The sequence below is a fragment of the Rana temporaria genome, chromosome 2 (genome assembly GCF_905171775.1).
Source record: "Rana temporaria chromosome 2, aRanTem1.1, whole genome shotgun sequence".
Lineage (NCBI taxonomy): Eukaryota > Metazoa > Chordata > Amphibia > Anura > Ranidae > Rana > Rana temporaria.
Window position 1 is genome coordinate 205,511,266 of NC_053490.1, and position 21,233 is coordinate 205,532,498.

The window sequence follows — 21,233 nt, forward strand, 5'->3', positions numbered from 1 at the left end:
TATGATACAGGGAGGGGATGCTGATCATGAAAGATGGCCACGCTAATTCATAATTTTGTCTTGGGAAATGCGGGAAATATCCACAATTTTCGTTCATGGTTTTCATCACTATAAACCTAACCATGATTATACTGAATTAATAATTGGTACAGCTTTGCCGATTTTTAACTTTGAGGGCTTAACAACATATATGCTTGTCGGTATAGGTCATCTGTATCTCTCCTTCAGGCGGTCTAATAGATGTATGTAAATATCCTTTTGTGTGTAACATCTACAGAAGTAATCTGGCGATTAGTGGGGAACCTCAACAGCTATAGAGTCTTAAACAAAATACTGATACAGACAAAGGTTTGTAGTTTGATGTATTGCAGTGAAATTGGAGTTCTTACAAGTAGCTGACTGTATATCCTACCAGTCAGCTAGCAATAGATTCCTGTTTAATTCTGCCTCCCAAGTAGCTGCAAATGTTGTTGGAGTAGAGTATATGCTCTAAGAACGAGAGACATGTCTGCAGTTGCGTTACTTTATTGGAAGCTCAGTAACAAATGTTCCACAAGGATTTGTAGGTTTAACAACAATGAATGTGGTGATAAAAACTGTATTTAAATATTCAGTTTTTACCAGATGTTAATGTTTAGGCCTTTTTAGTACATTACCACATCGGGAAGATACAGTATATGTTAAAATGCAGGGGATTATCATCTGGACATATGATGGTTTAGATTAGTGCAAAAAACAGATTTTGAAATAACGGTATGCACTTCTAAATGAACTTTAAGAAATACTTTTTGCTCTAATGCCGAGTGTAAAGAGGTCTGCAGATGACTTTTATCAAGCAACAGACAGGAAACATTAATATACAAAACGGCTAATGCCCCATACACACGACCAGGTTTTCTGACGGGAAAACTGCGAGGAGAGCTTTTGGCCGGGAATCCCGGCCGTGTATGTTCTTGCAGTTTTTCAGACGGGAAAACTGCCAAATCCACCAGACAAAAAAAGAGAACCAGCTCTCTTTTTCACACTGGGATTCCTGACTGACTTTTTCCCGTCGGAAAACCCAACCGTGTGTAGCAGGAAACTGACATTTTTGCCCATGGGGAAAAACTCAGATGGGGCATAAACACGGTCAGGATTCCTAAGGAGAAGCTCTCATCGGATTTTTCCCAACGGGAAAACCGATCGGCTGTACGGGGGAAAAGTAGAGAGCAGGTTCTCTGTTTTCCCGATGGATCTTTTCTCGGTTGGAATCCCGGTCGTGTGTACTAGGCACCAGGATTCTAGCAGGAGCAAAGCAAACACGATTGCTAAATTGAACTGCATAAAGCAACCTTTTTTTCTTCCTTTATGCAATTTTGCACAAGTTTAAACATCAAGTACATGAGCATATAGGACTGTCTTGTGGCCATTGCTTTTTATACACTATTTCTTTGTGTAATGGTATTATATGATGCTTTTATCTAATTAATCTTCTTCCATGTCCACTTCTTCTTGAAGAGACCCTACAACACTGTTGTGACCTTTCTCAGCTCTGGTTCAGAGAATTCTTCTTGGAGCTGACCATGGGTCGCAGGATTCAGTTCCCAATTGAAATGTCCATGCCCTGGATTTTAACTGACCACATCCTAGAAACAAAAGAGGCATCCATGATGGAGTAAGGGCATTACTATTATTCTGTGTATACGTTTCTGTATGTACATTTCTTTTCTTTTTTTTTCTGAAAATGTTGGTTTTGAGATCTGAAGTACTAAATGTCATTTCTGAATGTTTTCTCTAGGTATGTTCTCTACTCTCTGGATCTGTATAATGACAGTGCACACTATGCCCTCACAAAATTTAAAAAACAATTCCTATATGACGAGATCGAGGCCGAAGTAAGTATATTGTTAATTTTGTTATTAATTTTGTGAACTTTGCTTAATTTTTTATTTTATTTTTTAATGGTAAAACTGTACCAGTATGTTAAATGATATGGAGGTTTTTGAGGACTGAACCTAATTAAGCATGATTTAAATACATTCTAGTAATATCTCCAAGGCAGAAACCCATCCAATTTAAATTTGATGGCCTGAATTCTTAATATTTCTGCAACAAAAAAAAATGCAAGCCTTCATTATACAGTAAAGGCAGGAATGTTTCAGACAGATGGAAATGATGTGCTGCCAGACCAAGAAAAAAAAAAAGAAAAAACCTTTTGCACTGCACCCAAAGCTGCCGCCACTAAAATGTGATTAACACACTAACCAATAATTAATGAAAAAAAGCAGCACTCTAGAAATTTGAACTGTCTCACTGGTAAATAGCCAGTATAATAAACCGTAATGACAACCATAAATATGTGCTGAATCCTATACAGTAAATGACAAACACTTGTGGTACAACATGTAATAAAAATGAAATCACTTAGAACCGCTTAGTGGAAATAAACATATGTGTATATGAATTCCATTAAAAAGGAGTCCCTACTGTGATTATATTGTTATGTATTGGGACGCCTGCCTTTTACACGCACATGAACTTTAATGGCATCCCAATCTTGGTATGTAGGGTTCAATATTGAGTTGACCCACCCTTTGCAGCTATAACAGCTTTAACTCTTCTGGGAAGGCTGTCTACAACAGGGTTTGACACATTTGCTTGGAATCTAGGAGCCAGCTAAAAAAGTTAAAAGCCAGAAAACGCGCCCCGTCGAGCTCGCGCGCAGAAGCGAACACATATACGTGAGTAGTGCCCGCATATGTAAACGCTATTCAAACCACACATGTGAGGCATCGCCGCAATCGTTATAGCGAGAGCAATAATTCTATCCCTAGACCTCCTCTGTAACTCAAAACATGTAACCTGTAGAATTTTTTAAACGTCGCCTATAGAGATTTTAAAGGGTAAAAGTTTGTCGGCATTCCACGAGCGGACGCAATTTTGAAGCGTGACATGTTGGGTATCAATTTACTCGGCGTAACATTATCTCTCACAATATAAAAAAAATTGGGATAACTTTACTGTTGTCTTATTTTTTAATTAAAAAAAGTGTATTTTTTCCCAAAAAAAGTGCGCTTGTAAGACCGCTGTGCAAATACGGCGTGACAGAAAGTATTGCAACGATCGCCATTTTATTCTCTAGGGTGTTAGAATAAAAAATATATATAATGTTTGGGAGTTCTAATTAGAGGGAAGGAGATGGCAGTGAAAACAGTGAAAAATTACACATTCAAACTTTTTTTTTACGTGTAATGCCAACGGCCACCACCAGATGGCGCCAGGTCACAGAAGGAGGCTTGGGACTTCACACGGCCGCAAAGCCAGGGCCTCAATTACCGGCCGCCGCGATCGCGCGGCGGGGGAGGTGGGGGCACACGGAGACACAGGATCCTGTGTCTCCGTGCGCCCCCGCGGCGGGCCCGCGACGGCCGGTGACGGCGGTAATTGAGGCCCCGGCTTTGCGGCCTCAATTTACCGGCAGGCGCCAGGTCACAATTTCTTGTCGCAATTGCGACCTGGTGCCCGGATTTTGTCGAGCCCTGGTCTACAAGGTTTAGGATTGTGTCTATGGGAATGTTTGACCATTCTTCCAGAAGCACATTTGTGAGGTCAGGCACTGATGTTCAATGAGAAGGCCTGGCTTGCAGTCTCCACTCGAATTCATCCCAAAAGTGTTCTGTTGGGTTAGGACTCTGTGCAGGCCAGTCATAATCCTCCACCCCAAAATCGCTCATCCTTGTCTTTATAGACCTACCTTTGTGCACTGGTGCAAATCATTTGGCAGAGGGGGGGTTATGGTATGGGGTTGTTTTTTAGGCGTTGGGCTTAGTCCCTTAGTTCCTGTGTAGGGAATTCTTAAGGCGTCGGCATAACAAGACATTTTGGGCAATTTCATGCTCCCAACTTTGTGGGAACAGTTTGGTGATGGCCCCTTCCTGTTCCGACAGGACTGCACATCAGTGCACAAAGCAAGGTCCATAAAGACATGTATTGGCGAGTTTGGGGGTGGAGGGACTTGATTGGCCTTCACAAAGTCCTGCCCTCAACACGAAAGAACCTCTTTGGGACGAATTAGAACAGAGACTGCGAGCCAGGCCTTCTTGTCCAACATCAGTGCCTGACCCCCACAAATGCTCTTCTGGAAGAATGGTCAAACATTTCCATAGGCACACTCCTAAACCTTGTGGACAGTCTTCCCAGAAGAGTTGAAGCTGTTATAGTTGCAAAGGGTGGGCCAACTCAATATTAAACCCTATGTACCAAGACTGGGATGCCATTAAAGTTTATGTGTGTGTGTGTAAAGGCAGGCGTCCCAATACTTTTAAAATCAAAGGGTTCAAAGTTTCACCACCCACACTGAAGATCCCACCACTGTGCCAGGATAAGTAAACACTAAGGTTAAATGCCAACGCTGCCACATGGATGAATAATAATAAACTACGTATAAACTGCTAAAGTGAATAGTGGCGCTGTAAATTTATTAAATTATCATTGAATAATAAAAGAATCGCCCAGTGACAAGTGATAAACAAAAACAAAAGTCCATTGACTGAATAAGTCCTTAAATGTAACAGTGATTATTCAATAAAGATTGATAATGGGTTGAAAGTAAATTCAATATAGTTTATCCACCACACCATGTGCAAACGGAGATTCCACTCCCCTCTGGGTGTCCACTCACCAAATGACATTGCTTTGTACACTCATGCTCAGCAAATAAGCATCAAGCCATATAGCAGTGGTCATCAACCTGCCTCAGGGCCCACTAACAGGCCAGGTTTTCAAGGTAACTGAAATACATCGCAGGTGATATAATTTGGTGCTCAGTGATTCCAATATTCTAGTCTTCATCTCCCCAAGGTAATACATAAAACCTGGCCTGTTAGTGGGCCCTGAGGACAGGGTTGATGACCACTGCCATATAGGGTTAAATTGTCCATCGATCTCCCATCCATGTAATTGATCCCATGGGAAGATCCACATATAAGCAAACAAAGTGCTCAAATAGTGTAGCAACATTTTATCATATTTATTAAATTAAAAGGTTCCAAACATTGCGCGCACATAGATTAAATTACGCATGCGATCCATCCACTGCAGCATCGGGAGACTGGTGAAGCATGGTCACGATGAACTCCGCGCGTAGTAGTATCTCTCCCATACCAAAATCGTCACCGCTGGAACATCACTTCCGGTATTGCGTCTGATGTCACTAATGGTTGCCGTACAGCCACAACCCGCTGCGTTTCGTTATCACCACTTACTAATGGGTCCCAATACTTTTGATAATATAGTTTCACAAATGTCCACTTCACTCTCGCGCAAGCTCAAAAGCAGAAAAAAAAAATCTTCCAATGTACTGCAGTCTATTTTATATGGACTGGATTTACTTTTTTTTTTTTTCCACTGAGCTGTTCTAAGTGGTTGTTATTTTTATCATATGTTGCACCACTTGTGTGTGTCACTGTATGTGATTGAACACATATTTTATGGTTTTCGTTACGGCTTTATTTTAATTTCTAGAGTGCTGCACTGTTTTTTTTATGTATAAGTCTGGAATATTTGTCATATTTTGTCGTTCTATGGACAGGTGTTAGAAGATCCAGTTAACGGTGGAAAGCTTTTGGGCAAAATCCACATGTAATATAGGTATTTAATAGTGTCTATAAAGCTGGGGATAATCAAATACACAAATTACAGCGCTGAAAACAAATAAATCATTACTAACCTAATTCACTCTTCAAGTGAACATGCATATCAAAATAACAAAAGAACCAACGTGAATGAAAGTGCATAAAAAAAAAATCAACAAATGACCGAAGCAATACAAAGTCCAGTGGAGTGTTGTCTAAAAATTTCTTCCCTGGTGCTTGAGTACATTAACCACTTGAGCCCCGCGCTATTGACAAAAGACGTCAACAGCGCGGTTCTCAGGTGCCAAGTGGACGTCTTTGGACGTCATTTGGAATGCATTATCCGCGCGCCACTGGGGGGCGCGCGGCGGGTAACCACTGTGCCGCCGCATCGCTGGGGAGCCGATGCGTGTACCTGGCGGCCGCGTTGTCTGCCGGGTACACGCGATCGTCGGTGACACAGCCGGTAACAGCAGGGACGTGGAGCTCTGTGTGTAAACACAGAGCTCCACGTGCTGTTAGAGGAGACCGATCTGTGTCTCTTGTACATAGACACAGCATCGGTCACCTCCCCCAGTCACCCCCCTCCCCCCACACAGTTAGAACACACCCAGGCTACACAGTTAACCCCTTCCTCACCCCCTAGTGTTAACCCCTTCCCTGCCAGTCACATTTATACAGTAATTAGTGCATTTTTATAGCACTGATCGCTGTATAAATGTGAATGGTCCCAAATTTGTGTCGAAAGTGTCCGATACGTCCGTCGCAATATTGCAGTCCCAATAAAAATCGCAGATCGCCGCCATTACTAGTAAAAAAAAATATCATAATTCTGTTCCCCATTTTGTAAGTGCTATAACTTTTGCGCAAACCAGTCGCTTATTGTGATTTTTTTTTTTTTTTTTTTTTACAAAAATACGTCGAAAAATACGTATCAGCCTTAACTGAGAAAAAAAATTGTTGTTTTTTTTTTTAAAAATGGGAGATTTATTATAGCAACAAGTAAAAAAAAATATATATATTTTTTAAATTGTCGCTCTTTTTTTGTTTATAGAGCAAAAAATAAAAACCGCAGAGGTGATCAAATGCCACCAAAATAAAGCTATTTGTGGGGGAAAAAAGGACGTCAATTTTGTTTGGGAGCCACGTCGCACGACCGCGCAAATGTCAGTTAAAGCGACGCAGTGCCGGAAGCTGAAATTTCGCCTGGGAACGAAGGGGGTTTATGTGCCCAGTAAGCAAGTGGTTAAATCAAAAAGTGCTTCCTTCACCACAATCAAGGGTTTGATTTTACCAGACCCATACACCCATCTAGGAACTGATTAGGCGAACAAGGTTCATGTCCAGTACTTGGGCTGTAATCCACCACTTCCTCTGCTCTCTCTTCACAAATCCCTCAGATGGATAGATAAAGAGCACAGGAGAATGCCAATGTTGTGATAACTTCTGGATATAATTCTATTAACACTAAAACACACCCAAAAAGACACTAAGCTCACTACTCGCATAGACTGCAAGTAAACAGGCAAATTAAAACAAGATTCCCCATGGAGAGTGTGCAGCAGCAGGATGCAGAAAACAGCTGGCCAGCCACTCAAATCCTGTTTTTCCTATAAATATACTTAAAGTTTAAAAGCTGTTTAGACTCGGTTTGCTTCATGAAGTGTGTGTGTGTGTGTTTTTTTTTTTTTCTGGACATTTTTATAAACTAATCCTTTTTTTTTTTTTTTTTTTTAACTATCCTTAGGTAAACCTGTGTTTTGACCAGTTTGTCTACAAATTAGCTGACCAAATATTTGCCCACTATAAAATTGTAGCTGGCAGGTATGTATATCACTCATCACTTAATTTTCCAGTTGGTGTACAAGCATTACTCATAACCTTTTTGCCCTTTTTTTTTTTTTTTTTTTTTTAAAACAGTTTACTGTTGGACAAACGATTACGATCAGATTGTAAAAATCAAGGAGCCCATATCTCACAACCAGCATCCAATCGCTATGATACTTTGCTAAAGCAGAGACATGTCCAGGTTAGTAGGTGTCTGCATACTAGTGTTGCTCTAAACCTGCACTGGGGTTAACCTATGAAAGAAATGAGAAAATGAGTAAGGCTTGGCACCTGTGGTCACAAACTTGGTATAGGCTTTCTTTCTGTAACCATTCCTGGGCTTTGAAGGCCAGCACTTTTTATTTTACAGACTATAGGAGCTATTACACACCCACCCAACCTACTTTTTTTCATAAACTGCTTCTTAGGCCCCTTTCACGATGAGGCGGTTTGCAGGCGATATTGCGCTAAAAATAGCGCCTGAAACCGACCCTAAACAGGGGCTGCTGTTTCCCCAGTGTGAAAAGTCCTGCTAGCAGCATCTTTGGAGCAGTGAGAGGAGCGGTGTGTTTACCGCTACTTCAGATTGAAAGCAATGGGAAACCGCGGCTATACTGCCAGCAATTCTCCTCTGTACACTATGTGTCTCAGCCAATCAGATGGGCGAGTCCCTGACAGCCAAGTCTCTTGTGCAACATCGCTGGATCGAGATGGTAAGTATTGGGGGGCTGAGGGGGAGCTGCACATAGGTTTTTTTTTTTTATCTTAAAGTGGGGTTCCAGCATACATTTTTTTTTTTTTTTTTTTGAAATCTCAATTACATTATTATGAATATTCATTAAAACATATTAATAATGCACGATCGGTACATAAACCGTTGCAAAAACGTACCCAATAATATTATCTCAGGGATCTTGTGATCGTTTCCATCATATGTGTGGGCATTATGAAGCACAGTTCATGTTTCTTCCTTGATTTTCAGAGAGAGGAGCATACTGGAATTTTTAGGCACAGTAATGCCCAGAGACTCCTGGGAAATGAGTGTCGTCATTTCCCAGGAGGCAATGGGGGTCCTGGGACAGGAAGTTCTACCACCTTGGACTAGGAACTAGGCAGTTTACAAAATCTGGTTACAGGAAAATTAGACTCTAAAATCATGTATCAAAAATTACTTTGACATACAAAAAACAGCGTCCCCTATAGATTAGGAATAGTGCAAAAATTCCCATGTGATAGTCCAGTGACGGTATACACAGCTGACTAGCTGAAAAAGACCTCCCTAAATGAGAGGCAAAAAACAGCATGCACACCCACCCTATGCACACCCACCCTCCCCCAAGCACAAACACCCCCAGATGCACCTAATTAGTTAACGGAGTATCTCTCTAATAATGTGCTCTCTTATTGTTCCTACGTGGGGCAGTGTATCCTGAAATCGGGTATAGTTAACACTATCCTAGAACCCAAGCGCTAGGAGGCAGACCAAAATGTATGTATGTATTTGAATTCACCTATGTAACATACTATGGGGAGATGGATATCAGTAGAAACCAGTCTCCGCTTCAAAATAGTAATGATGAGATATCCGTATAGTCTTGTGGTATAACAGATATATACTCTCAATCAATAGGTAGGTTTAATATGGTGTCCTCCAAACAGCGCTAATTTCAGCTACAGAATGTAAATCACTGAACCATGCTGGGGGTGACTTGGCATGGTTCCGCTATTTACATTATGTAGCTGAAATTAGTGCTGTTTGGAGGACACCATATGAAACCTACCTGATACATATCGGGACGATCACCATTCTACATAGATGTACCTTGTAACTATTTTGGATTGGAGTTCCACTCGGAAAGACAGTGACCACAGTTTCACCTGCATGTCATCGCCATCTGTTTACCTGGAAGTCGTCTACTCCACCACATGGACATATGTACCGATCAATGGACAACAATCTGTGTGAGTGACGCCCAGCCTCCACAACAGTGAGTAATACTGCACACATCACTGCGTGAACAATCACAAGGAACTTTGCTGTATATCACAACCACCTACCAACTAGGATTTGATCCAGTAAGGTGGCTATATAAGGACATATAATACTTGGAAAGTTCTATAGCAAGCTATTTCACATCATGAGCCATTGATAATATACCATCCTTCATATAAGGTAATTAATTACCCACATGCTGTGGGATACCAATCAACCTGGCCATGCTCTGATCAGTTGCTTTGCTTTGTTGCAGTTATTCAGGTGGAATTACAGCTTTTGATTGAGAGTATATATCGGTTATACTATTAGACTATACATATATCTCATCATTACTATTTTGAAGCTGAGACTGGTTTTTACTGATATCCATCTCCCCATAGTATGTTACATAGGTGAATTCAAATACATACATTTTGGTCTGCCTCCTAGCGCTTGGGTTCCACATGAGGATAGTGTTAACTATACCTGATTTCAGGATACACTGCCCCACGTAGGAACAATAAGAGGGCACATTATTAGAGAGATACTCGGTTATCTAATTAGGTGCATCTGGGGGTGTTTGTGCTTGGGGGAGGGTGGGTGTGCATGCTGTTTTTGCCTCTCATTTAGGGAGGTCTTTTTCAGATAGTCAGCTGTGTATACCGTCACTGGACTATCACATTGCCCATTTTTGCACTTTATTCCTAATCTATAGGAAACTCTATGTTTTTTGTATGTCTACAATCAATTTTTGATACATGATTTTAGTGTCTAATTTAATAAAATGCAGTTAACTCTATTGGGTGTGTATTTGTCTGTTTCCTTTTTTTATTTTTTTTTCCTGTAACCATATATTGTTGATTTTTGATATTTTCGGTGAGTACTGCAGTTTCATACTAGGTGGGATTCCCATATCCTCTCTCTTTGTATCATAGTTTACGAAATCTGCCTTGTAACAGCCATATAGAAGTGAGTAAAGCTTTTTTTTTTTTTTAGGATTTTTTTTTTTTTTTACATTAACCACTAGCCGACCAGCCACCGTCATTATACGGCGGCAGGTCGGCTCTCCTGGGCGAGAGCCCGTTGCTATACGTCCGCTCTTCGAGCAGCCACTAGGGGGCGCGTGCGTGTGCCCGGCGGGCGCGATCGCCGCCGGGCACACGCGATCGCTCGTTACAGAGCGGGGACCGGGAGCTGTGTGTGTAAACACACAGCTCCCGGTCCTGTCAGCGGGGGAAATGCTGATTTTCTGTTCATACAATGTATGAACAGAAGATCAGTGTTTCCCCTAGTGAGGCCACCCCCCCCCCCCACAGTAAGAACACGCCCAGGGAACATACTTAACCCCTTCCCCGCCCCCTAGTGTTAACCCCTTCACTGCCAGTGGCATTTTTATAGTAATCTAATGCATTTTTATAGCACTGATCGCTATAAAAATGCCAATGGTCCCAAAAATTTGTCAAAAGTGTCCGAAGTGTCCGCCATAATGTCGCAGTAACGATCACAGCCATTACTAGTAAAAAAAATATATTAATAAAAATGCCATAAAAATACCCCCTATTTTGTAAACGCTATAACTTTTGCGCAAACCAATCAATAAACGCTTATTGCGATTTTTTTTACGAAAAATATGTAGAAGAATACGTATCGGCCTAAACTAAGGAAAAAAATATTTTTTTATATATTTTTGGGGGATATTTATTACAGCAAAATGTAAAAAATATTATTTTTTTTCAAAATTGTCGCTCTATTTTTGTTTATGGCGCAAAAAATAAAAACCGCAGAGGTGATCAAATACCACCAAAAGAAAGCTCTATTTGTGGGAAAAAAAGGACGCCAATTTTGTTTGGGAGCCACGTCGCACGACCGCGCAATTGTCAGTTAAAGCGTCGCAGTCCCGAATCGCAAAAAGTGCTCTGGTCTTTGACCAGCAATATGGTCCGGGGGTTAAGTAGTTAAAGGCAAGCTGTTCTTAAAAAGTTTGTTTTTAGAATGGAACTCCGCTTAAATGAATATAATGTATTAAGATAAAGCTTCAATTAATATCCTATTTTTCTGTATCCTATCCTTAAAGGGGTTGTTAAGTAATTTTTTTTTTTTTACCCTAAATAGCTTCCTTTACCTTAGTGCAGTCCTCCTTCACTTACCGCATCCTTCGATTTTGCTTTTAATTGTCCTTATTTCTTCTGAGAAATCCTCACTTCCTGTTCTTCTGTCTGTAACTCCACACAGTAATGTGAGGCTTTCTCCCTGGTGTGGAGAAAGCCTCTTGAGGGGGGAGGGGGCAAGCAGGCAAGTCAGGACACTCTCTACTTTGCAGATAGAGAAAGGAACTGTGTGTTAGTGAGCGTCCTGACACTCCTGCTCGCCCCCTCCGGAGGCTTTCTCCACACCAGACGGAACAGGAAATGAGGATTTCTCAGAAGAAATAAGGACATTTAAAAGCAAAATGGAAGGATGAGGTAAGTGAAGGAGGACTGCACTAAGGTAAAGAAAGCTATTTAGGGAATTTTCTTTTTACCTTTACAACCCCTTTAAGTCAGTATAGTGACCTAAAATGTATATATGGGTTTTGAATAGATGCCCTTTGGAATGCCTGCTATTGCAAAGATGCTGTAGGAAATATGACGGCAACATAACATATCTTGTTGCTTGTATATAGTTTAGTTGCATTATCTCGTCCCTTTACATGGCCATAGCATGTAATACCGGCAAAACTGTTCCTGCTATATATGCTTCTATCTCACCATATAACACTATGCATTTGTTTCATTTTAATTGTACATCATAGGACACCAAGGACCTTTATACTCGTGACTACTGAGCTCATACAGCCAACTTCAGGTGAATGGACACCGGCCTAAAAAGTCAGAAATCCCTGTAATAGGAATAACTCCTTACAGTTCCACTAAGCTTTAGCTTTGTAATAGTGTCCTTAGGTGATGGATCTACATTCTTGTCTCTCTAAAGATCTCTTGTGTGGGCTGTGTTGCTATAACTCATGTCAACAGCCACGATGACCTGTAATGTCTGCCAGCGCTGGGTCCTGTAGTCCTGAGGGATACCTGATTCAGTGCCATTCAGCCTTCAGCACTGAAAAGTCATAGTTGTTGCTATTTAGAACCACTAACAAATTGAAGCCAAACTCTAGCTCATAAATAAATCTAAGTTGATTTTAATCACCCATGCCAGTGTTAAGTGGTTTGTCTCAGCTATGTACGTTGATGCATGCTGCTGGAGAGTTTGTGCTGTGAAGAACAGACTTACTGGCTGGATTACCAGATGAAAATAGAAATAAAGCCTAAATAAAGGAGACAAATACAGCAAACACGGCTAAAAAAAATTGTAAGCTGCAATATAATGTTTGATTTTGGGTTTAATACTGCTTTCACTGACTGTTGTCCAATCACCTGAAGGTAGCATGCATATAACTCATGGTCTATGAATACAAGTCCTGTGTCCTATATTGCACAGATAAAGAATTTACAGGTAAGCCAAGATTCCTTGTTTTTTGCTTTTACACTTATGATTGGATATTTAAGCTTACAAATGTAACACTTATTGAGGTGAAAAGCTTGTGCAACACTGCACAAATTTGGGAGTGCTTTCTCTTATCCTGATCCAACATTTATCCCTTTTACAGAAATCAAAAGCAGACAATTATTTATGCTTTTTCAAAAACGCACTTCTTTCATTCCAAATATTTGCAAATGTTGTGTTTTTTTTTTTTGGTGCTGAAAAAAATATTTACAACTGCCTGGATTTTAAACCTAAAATAAAGTATGCTTTTTCTTTTTTTATTTAGCTCTTGGGCAGATCAATTGATCTTAATCGTTTAATTACACAGAGGATCACTGCAGCCATGTACAAGTCACTAGAACTGGCAATAGCACGATTCGAGAGTGAAGATCTTACATCCATAGTGGTAAGGAACCGTGTGTTTGCTTATGAAAGTCCTTTTACATAGGGCATTTTAGTTGTAGCAAGTAAACTCTTATATAGAAGATTATCATATTCAGCAAGCGATTAACTTAAAGTGGATGTAAACCCACTCTCATCATTTGTAAACTACTGCCATAGTGCTGATCTATAAGGCGATGCATGCCTCCTGCATGTATCCTTACCAGTCAAATGTGTCCTGTTAATTAGTTAAAAGCCCCCAAAAACAGCAGATTCAGTGGGTGGGTCTGTCATCGGCGCTTGGTGGGTGGGGTCATGATGTCAGAAGATGCCCTGCCCACCTCTACACTCCCCTTGGCCAGAGCGTGCACAGAGGAGGCAAAGCGCATTCATTGTAAAAACAGAGCGCGCTCACGGCCCCCTGTCATTTCTGTACACAGTCACACATCCATCTCCAGTGACAGTCTGGGATGATCGGTGCGACGGAGGGTAAGCTGTGAGCACCGATCCTCCCTGCATGGCTTTTCATCTGCTTCTCTCCCTCCCGCGGCTTTCACCTGAAAAGCCATGCAGGGGGATCGATGTTCACAGCTCACCCTCCCACCGATCATCCCTGACTGTCCTTGGTGTGCTTCTTCAGCGCCCCCCCCCTTCCCTCTCCGTGTGTCCACACCCCCCCTCTTCTTCCTCCTCCGCCCCCAGCTCGTCCTGATCTGTGTTCACATTCCCCCCGTGTCTTCCTCCTCCTCCGCATCTGCGGTCTTCCCTCCCCTCTCTCTCCTCTCCCGAGGGCTGCGGGGGCGAGCGGGTAGATCTGTCAGGATGGAGTAAGGAGCCGGTATGTCAATTACCAGCCCCTTTCCTTTCTGGACGGGACACAGCGTTCGTTACCGATCGCTGTGCGTCCTGTGATAACTGAGCAGAGTAACCTGTGTGTTACTATGCTCAGTTTATGAATGGAGGGGAGACGCTGTCTTCCCTCCATTCATCTTCTGTGCAGAGAAAAGGACTGGGGAATGAATGTCCTCTGTCCCTTTCTCTGTCTCAAATGGGAGATGCCAGGGGTCTCTGTTTAGACCCCTGACATGTCACCAACGCCCCCAACAGGGCTGATAAAAAAAAAAAAATCCAAAATTGTAAAAAAAAAAAAAAGAAAAACTGACACAACAACCGCCCCCCATACTGACACGGTCCAGAGCCCCAAGACCACTAACACTGACCACTCGTCCACTGACACCGACCACTACCCCACTGACATCGTCCACTGACATCGTCCACTGACACCGACCGCTACCCCACTGACATCGTCCGCTGACACCGACCACTACCCCACTGACATCGTCCACTGACACCGACCACTGCCCCACTGCCACCGACCACTGCCCCACTGACACCGACCACTACCCCACCCCCTTTCCCAAAGCACTGTAAATAAATATATTTAAAAAATAAAACCCCACCCTCTCATCAATAGTACAAAAATAAATTGTAAAAAAAAAATGTAATTGTAAAAATTAATAATAATAAAAAAAAAAAAAAAATCCACTGGTCCCAAAAAACCTTTTGGAAATTTTTTTTTTTAATTGTAAATAAAAAAAATTATCTGACACTGTCCACTATCCTGACACCATCCTGCATGTACTACCCACCACTGTACACTCCACATTCCTGTGATTCGCACCGCATTGCTGTTTAGATCACATGCGATGTCTGTGTGATGCGATTTCAGCCATACAAACTGTATGGCTGAAATCGCATCACATTCGGACCGAACACGCACAGGACCCTTTTTTTTGGTCCACACCAGAATCGCATGGGTGTTCACACCTATGTAGGGCCGAAACAACTAATCGACAACTAATCGCTTTATGAAATTAATCGATTACCATTTTCATAATCGATTAATCGGCCAGTAACATAATGGGGTTAAAAAAAAAAGAAAATTGGCCATTTATAGTACAAAAAGAGCAAATCGCTACTGTAAATATTACTTTCACTGTCCCACAGTAAAACAATTAACCCCTTACAGTAGCAATTATTTGCTCTTTTTGTACCAATTTTAGTGTTTTTAACCCCCATTATGTTACTAAACATCTCAGGCCGCGTCAGCAGTCAGGTTTTATTTTGCTGTGACTTGTAGTGCTGTCCTTTTAATAAAAGTCTACAATTTGTTCAGAGTGCGGCTGTCCAGAGACAATCTTTGTTCCTGTCAGTCCAGCACTGGATGAAAGATGCAAGGGTCTGTCAGGAGTCCAGAAACGCATTGACTTTTTACACACACACACACACACACACACACACACACACCGATTACAAACGAACAGATCACAGGTGAGGATGGTTACCTTTTAATAGCCATTCAAACTTGTTTGTGTCAACTTGTGTGCATGTTATCAGGCCAAATCACCAGGGTATGTAAACTTTTGATCAGGGCCATTTGGGTAGTTTTCTCTTTTCATTATGATTTAAAAAGAATAAACACAGTTGATTTGATAATAAATGGCTTCAGCCAAACACTAACCATGAGTGAAAAATGTTTTTGTGTTATCATTCATATTCTCTAAAAAATGTCCTAAGAAATCATAAATTCTGCCAGGGTATGTAAACTTTTGAGCACAACTGTAAATAATTAGGAAGAGAGGGAGTGGGGGAGCAAACCGCTAGTAAAAGGCATTCTATGCATTAACGTAAAAAACCTTCTGTAGTGCAGCAGCCCCCAGAGGCCCCCTTTTACTTACCTGACCCTCCTCTTTCTAGCAACGATAGCGAGCCCAGCAGCTACAGCCATTGTCTCCTGGTTCGCATTGGATAGATAGATTGATAGTAGCAGCAGCCATTGGCTCCCGCTGCTGTCAATCAAATCCAGTACCACAGGAGCAAGGGGTGCGGCCAAGTCCTGCTGTAAGTGTCAATGGTCGCTGGAGCGCACCTGCACGAGTGTTCCCATTGGAATGTGGGTCTCCAAGGGGGCACTCAATGCAGGGAGGAGCCAGGAGCGCCGCTGGGGGACTCCAGAATAGAAGAATCGGGGCCACTCCGTGCAAAATCCTTGCACAGAGGAGGCAAGTATAACATGTTTTTTGTTTGTTTTGTTTTTTAAACAAATCTTAAAAGCCCCTTTTTAAGATAAAAAAAAAAAAAAAAAACTTGTGACTTTAAAACCACTTTAATGCTGCTTTGCATTGAAGGCAGAATAAGAGTACAAAATCTTACTTTATGTGGAACTTTTTTGTTTGAGGGGGTAAGTTGTATGTTCTGTAAAAATTAAGTCTCTAGGTGCAATAGAAAATCTTCTGCTTTATTTAAAAAAAAAAAAAAAAAAAAAAAGAACACTTATTTTGGTTAATTCATTTTTATATCGTTTTTAATTTTTTTACTGACAGGAGCTAGATGGCCTTCTTGAAATAAACCAATTGACTCACAAATTACTGAGCAAGTACCTTACCTTGGACAGCTATGATGCCATGTTTCGGGAAGCCAATCATAATGTCTCTGCCCCCTATGGAAGAATTACCCTTCATGTCTTCTGGGAACTCAATTATGATTTCCTCCCAAATTACTGCTACAACGGTTCCACATACAGGTAAATACTCTGACTGAATCTTATTTACCAACATGGCATCTGTCATTGATCTTGACTATTCTTTAATGCTTCAGCATGCTAAAACGAACGCTGTTCTTTGTGTTGTAAATGTGTTTTTTTTTTTGTTTTTGTTTTTTTGTCGCTCATACCTTTTTTGGTATCTTTTATAAATGTTATCGCACGATTTAGGCCCCTTTCACACGGGGTGGATCAGTAATGATCCGCCCTGTGAACCTCAGTATGCTCAGCGGGGATCGCTCCGTTGATCCCCACTGAGCTGGCGGATGACAGGGCGGTCCTCGCACACTGTGCAGGGACCGCCCTGTCTTTTCTCCGCTCTCCCCTATGAGGGGATCGGATGAACACGGACCGTATGCCCGTGTTCATCCGATCCGCAGATGGAAGGAAAATAGGGTTTTCTTCCGTCTGCAAAATCGGATCTATGCGGAGGCGGACGAGATCGGGTGACAGCGGATGTTCATCCGCGATCTCATAGGGACCAATGTATGTCCCTTTTTCATCCGCAAACGGATGGACGAAAAAGCGGGCATACGGTCCACACGTGTGAAAGGGGCCTTACACATTTTTTAATTGGTTATGTAAACCATGGATGGAAGTGTGTAAATCTTGGGTGATATAATTTATGGATAACCCCTTAGTGTTTCAGGGTTGCCATGGACAGATGGATGTTTAGCTAACAATTATGGGTGGTAAGATATCTGACTGACTATCTGTGATGTTATTGCAACATAACTAGGGAGCAGAAGCAGAAAGTATTATAGAACATTCAGCCTCTTGATTCCTTTTTATTTCTGATGCATCAATTTTAATTTACATTTACAAACAAGCACAATCTTTAGAAAAGAAAAAAAGAAACGCTTCCATTATATATGCTTTTGTGCACGCTGAAAATAGAGCTAATAATAAAGCTAACACTTTGTCGGAGACTTGCTTAGCAGCCAAAAACTTTTGAGACAAGCAACACTTTGATGACGTGTACAATATAGCTTTATATAGTGCAGGAAGACGTCTGTAAAGCAGAATGCATACAGTGCAACAGTCAAGAGTAGGTAATGCCCAGTGTTGAGTTTAGAAATACAGAATGCAGGGGTCAGAGAGATTGTTATGCATAGAGTGCAGGGGCCTGGGGTGTGTAATGCAGAGTTCAAGGGTCAGGAGTATGAATGCAAAGAGTGCAGCGGTCAGAAGTACATAATGGACAGAACACAAGGCCCAGGTGTATGTATTGCGTAGTATAGGTCAGGAGCACAAAAAATAAAAAAGGCATTAAAATAGGGTGTGTAATGTAGAGGTCAGGAGAGGGCAAAATTCCTACTGCAAGCAATACTCTCTCCCACTTTACTCTTTTAGCAAAAATCCCCACTTCCCCTTCTAAAGAAAACAATGCACTATTTGCATGCTTGCCCATCCCAGCACAAATCTTTGCACCCCAGTCTGTGTGTGTGTGTGTGTGTGTGTGTGTGTGTGTGTGTGTGTATATATGTATGTATGTGTGTGTGTGTATATGTATATGTGTATATATATATATATATATATATATATATATATATATATATATATATATATATATATATATATTATCCTTGCAGCTATTAAAGCAGAGTTCCAGATTTTTCATTTTAAAAACCCCATGTTTGCACTTAATCCTACATCAATCGGTATTAGAAAACGTAGGTTTTGTAAATGTAATTTAGTTAAATAAATTTACTTTGCAGGCCCCTACCCCCCCCCCCCCTTCCCCCACAGCACGCTCCCATCTTCAGTGTGGGCAGCTAAAGCCCACTGCTATCTCGTTCTGGGGTAAGGCGCTGTTGGCTACCCAGCACGCACCTCCCAATCTTGCGCATAAGAAACCGAAGTGCTTATCTCTTTTTTTTTTTTTTTTTTTTTTTTTTTTAGAAATACCTTAATGCTACAAACGGCAGAGGCGCCTTGACTCCTGGGATTGATGTCACTCTTATCCCAGGAGCCAATGAGTGGGCGTGCATGACGTACCTCGCTGCTGCGAGATACTGCTGAAGTGGAGTAATACAACAAAAAATATATATTTGCACTGCTGGGGGAAAAAAACAAAGCAATACAGGAGACGATGATGAACGCAGTGGGGAGTTTATAAAATGCCTGGAACTCTGCTTTAAGTAATGTATTTAAATAAACGTTTTTCTGTCTGGAGTTCAGCTTTGATTACCTACAGTTATCACAACAGACAATTTTTTGGATAAAGTGGTCCTTTAAATGGAAGGTCTTAAAAAAAAAAAAATGAACTCTTACAGTACGGTATTGGTACTACTACTAAGTAGTGTAACAAAAACGGCAAAAGGTAAAGATCAACTGCCTCTGAAATAACTGCACTCCAAGAAGAGTAGTAAGTGCACAGAGTAGTTGGCTGTGTTTCAGCAGCTGCTCCTAATATGAGGTTGTGGCATGTCTTCTGTTTTATTATTTTCACAATACCTATTGCCACACCAAAGGCTTACAGATATCTCATGTTTATTTAAATGTTTATCTGGAGACTTGGGGGCATGGCACAAGAGAAGGCCAGAGACTGGGGGCATGGCAGGGCTGATACAATAATATACCCAGCTTGCATGATGCCCTACCCTTCACATAGCTGGGAGAGAGAAATCAACTGTGCTGCTGTAGACGTGCTCCCCTTGGCCCCTCCCCCTGGTCTCACTCGGTTCCAGGCTCCTCCCTGGGCTCCCTCTCTCCTCACACGCTCTGTGATGGCTGTCTGCTGGCGACAGCATAAGCTCCTCTTGGGGAACCCCCTTGTTTTGGCGCCCCCCTCTCCTGGCCCCCTCAGGCGGCCGGCTTGGCTGCCTTATGCTGGCACCAGCCATGACCACACTTTATTTTTTATTTTATTTTTATTATTTTGCATATTATATCCGTATATTGTAGCCTTAATTGTTTACTCTCTTGAATATTTCTCCAGATTTGTTCGTACAGTTCTTCCATTTTCTCAAGAATTTCAACGTGATAAACAGCCCAATGCCCAACCACAATATTTATATGGCTCCAAGGTAAGGACACATCTTTTTAGTAGAATGTTTGTTTGGGAATTCTGAAATGAAGCAGGTGAAATATATGGCTACTACAGTTCTATATCAAGTATTCCTCTCATCGTTAAGAAACATAAATACTAAGAATTTGTTCCTCTTTCATTGAAATTGCCTCAGCATTGCAACCAGCACCCACAGCCTCTTCTCCCCTATGCTGCAGAGTATGTATGCTTTCTAATGCCATTAAAATAGAATTCCAGGCTTCACCTAACTATTCTAAAAAACAATACCTATTTTGACTAACCATGTTAGAAAGATCTGTCTACTTACCTATTTTTTAGCCCGCTCTTTTCCGGTCACGTGATATCCCCTGTGTCTGCCAGTGCTGGCTGCAGGGGAGAGAGCCCTCAACAATGCCTGGAAATCACCCATAGGCTCCTATGGTTGTCGTTGCTCCCCTGCAGTGGGAAGCTAGATCATGTGACTGGACCAAAGAAGCCTAAAACTAGGTAAGTATAAAGATCTTTCTCACACAGGTTAGGAGGGGGGACGAAGTTTTCTTAAGACTAATTAGGCAAAGCCTTGAATTCTGCTTTAAGTATAATGCACGGCCCATAGCCCTGCATTGGACACGTGTGGCAGTTCACAAGCTGAAGTGTAAGGGAGAAAAGTAGAGCACCAGCTGTCAGTACAGCAGGAGATCAGGTAAGAAAACTGAATTTTTCAATACCCTAGACATAGGAGTATCTACCTCTTGCAGTGCTAGGGCATTCTCCCTGTGGGTGGGCTTTAATCCCCCAGTCATTTTCCCATTTTCAGATTAATTATGGAGTTTAAAGTGGAAGTTCAGTCAAATCCTAACTATACTACTAACACCTGCTCCCATCCCCATTCGAAGTCTATTCTAGCTACCCTGTAAAGCAAGGGTCTCAAACTGGTGGCCCTCCAGCTGTTGTAAAACTACAAGTCCCATCATGCCTCTGCCTGTGGATGTCATGCTGGTAACTGTCATTCTTGCAATGCATCATTGGACTTGTAGTTTTGCAACAGCTGGAGGGCAGCCAGTTTGAGACGCCTGCTGTAAAGGAAAGATGTCTGTACTTGCCTATGCTTGAGGGCGCGCTGGTCAGATCAGACGATCAGCTCCTAGGGCTGGCTTCAGTGTACAGTAGATGGCCTACAATGGATGCTCCGTGGGTGACATCACCGCCCAGGCTCTTCAGCCGTGATCAGCAGTCTCTCCTCTTCACTGAAGCTGAGGAGATCATGTGACCAGACCTGAGCGCCCTCAGAGCAAGTAAAGTATAGAC

The 21,233-nt window shown here is 41.8% G+C and overlaps 1 protein-coding gene across 2 annotated transcripts in view; it reads left to right on the forward strand.

Moving 5' to 3' along the window:
* CYFIP1 (cytoplasmic FMR1 interacting protein 1) overlaps positions 1-21,233 on the forward strand; it is a 129,641-nt gene that overhangs the window by 67,974 nt on the left and 40,434 nt on the right. For both annotated transcript variants that reach the window (XM_040336300.1, XM_040336299.1), the window contains exons 17-23: positions 1,498-1,654; positions 1,778-1,874; positions 7,360-7,436; positions 7,533-7,641; positions 13,220-13,339; positions 16,698-16,897; positions 19,857-19,944. In XM_040336300.1, coding sequence (XP_040192234.1) covers positions 1,498-1,654; positions 1,778-1,874; positions 7,360-7,436; positions 7,533-7,641; positions 13,220-13,339; positions 16,698-16,897; positions 19,857-19,944 — 848 coding nt within the window. The remainder of the gene's footprint in view (positions 1-1,497; positions 1,655-1,777; positions 1,875-7,359; positions 7,437-7,532; positions 7,642-13,219; positions 13,340-16,697; positions 16,898-19,856; positions 19,945-21,233) is intronic.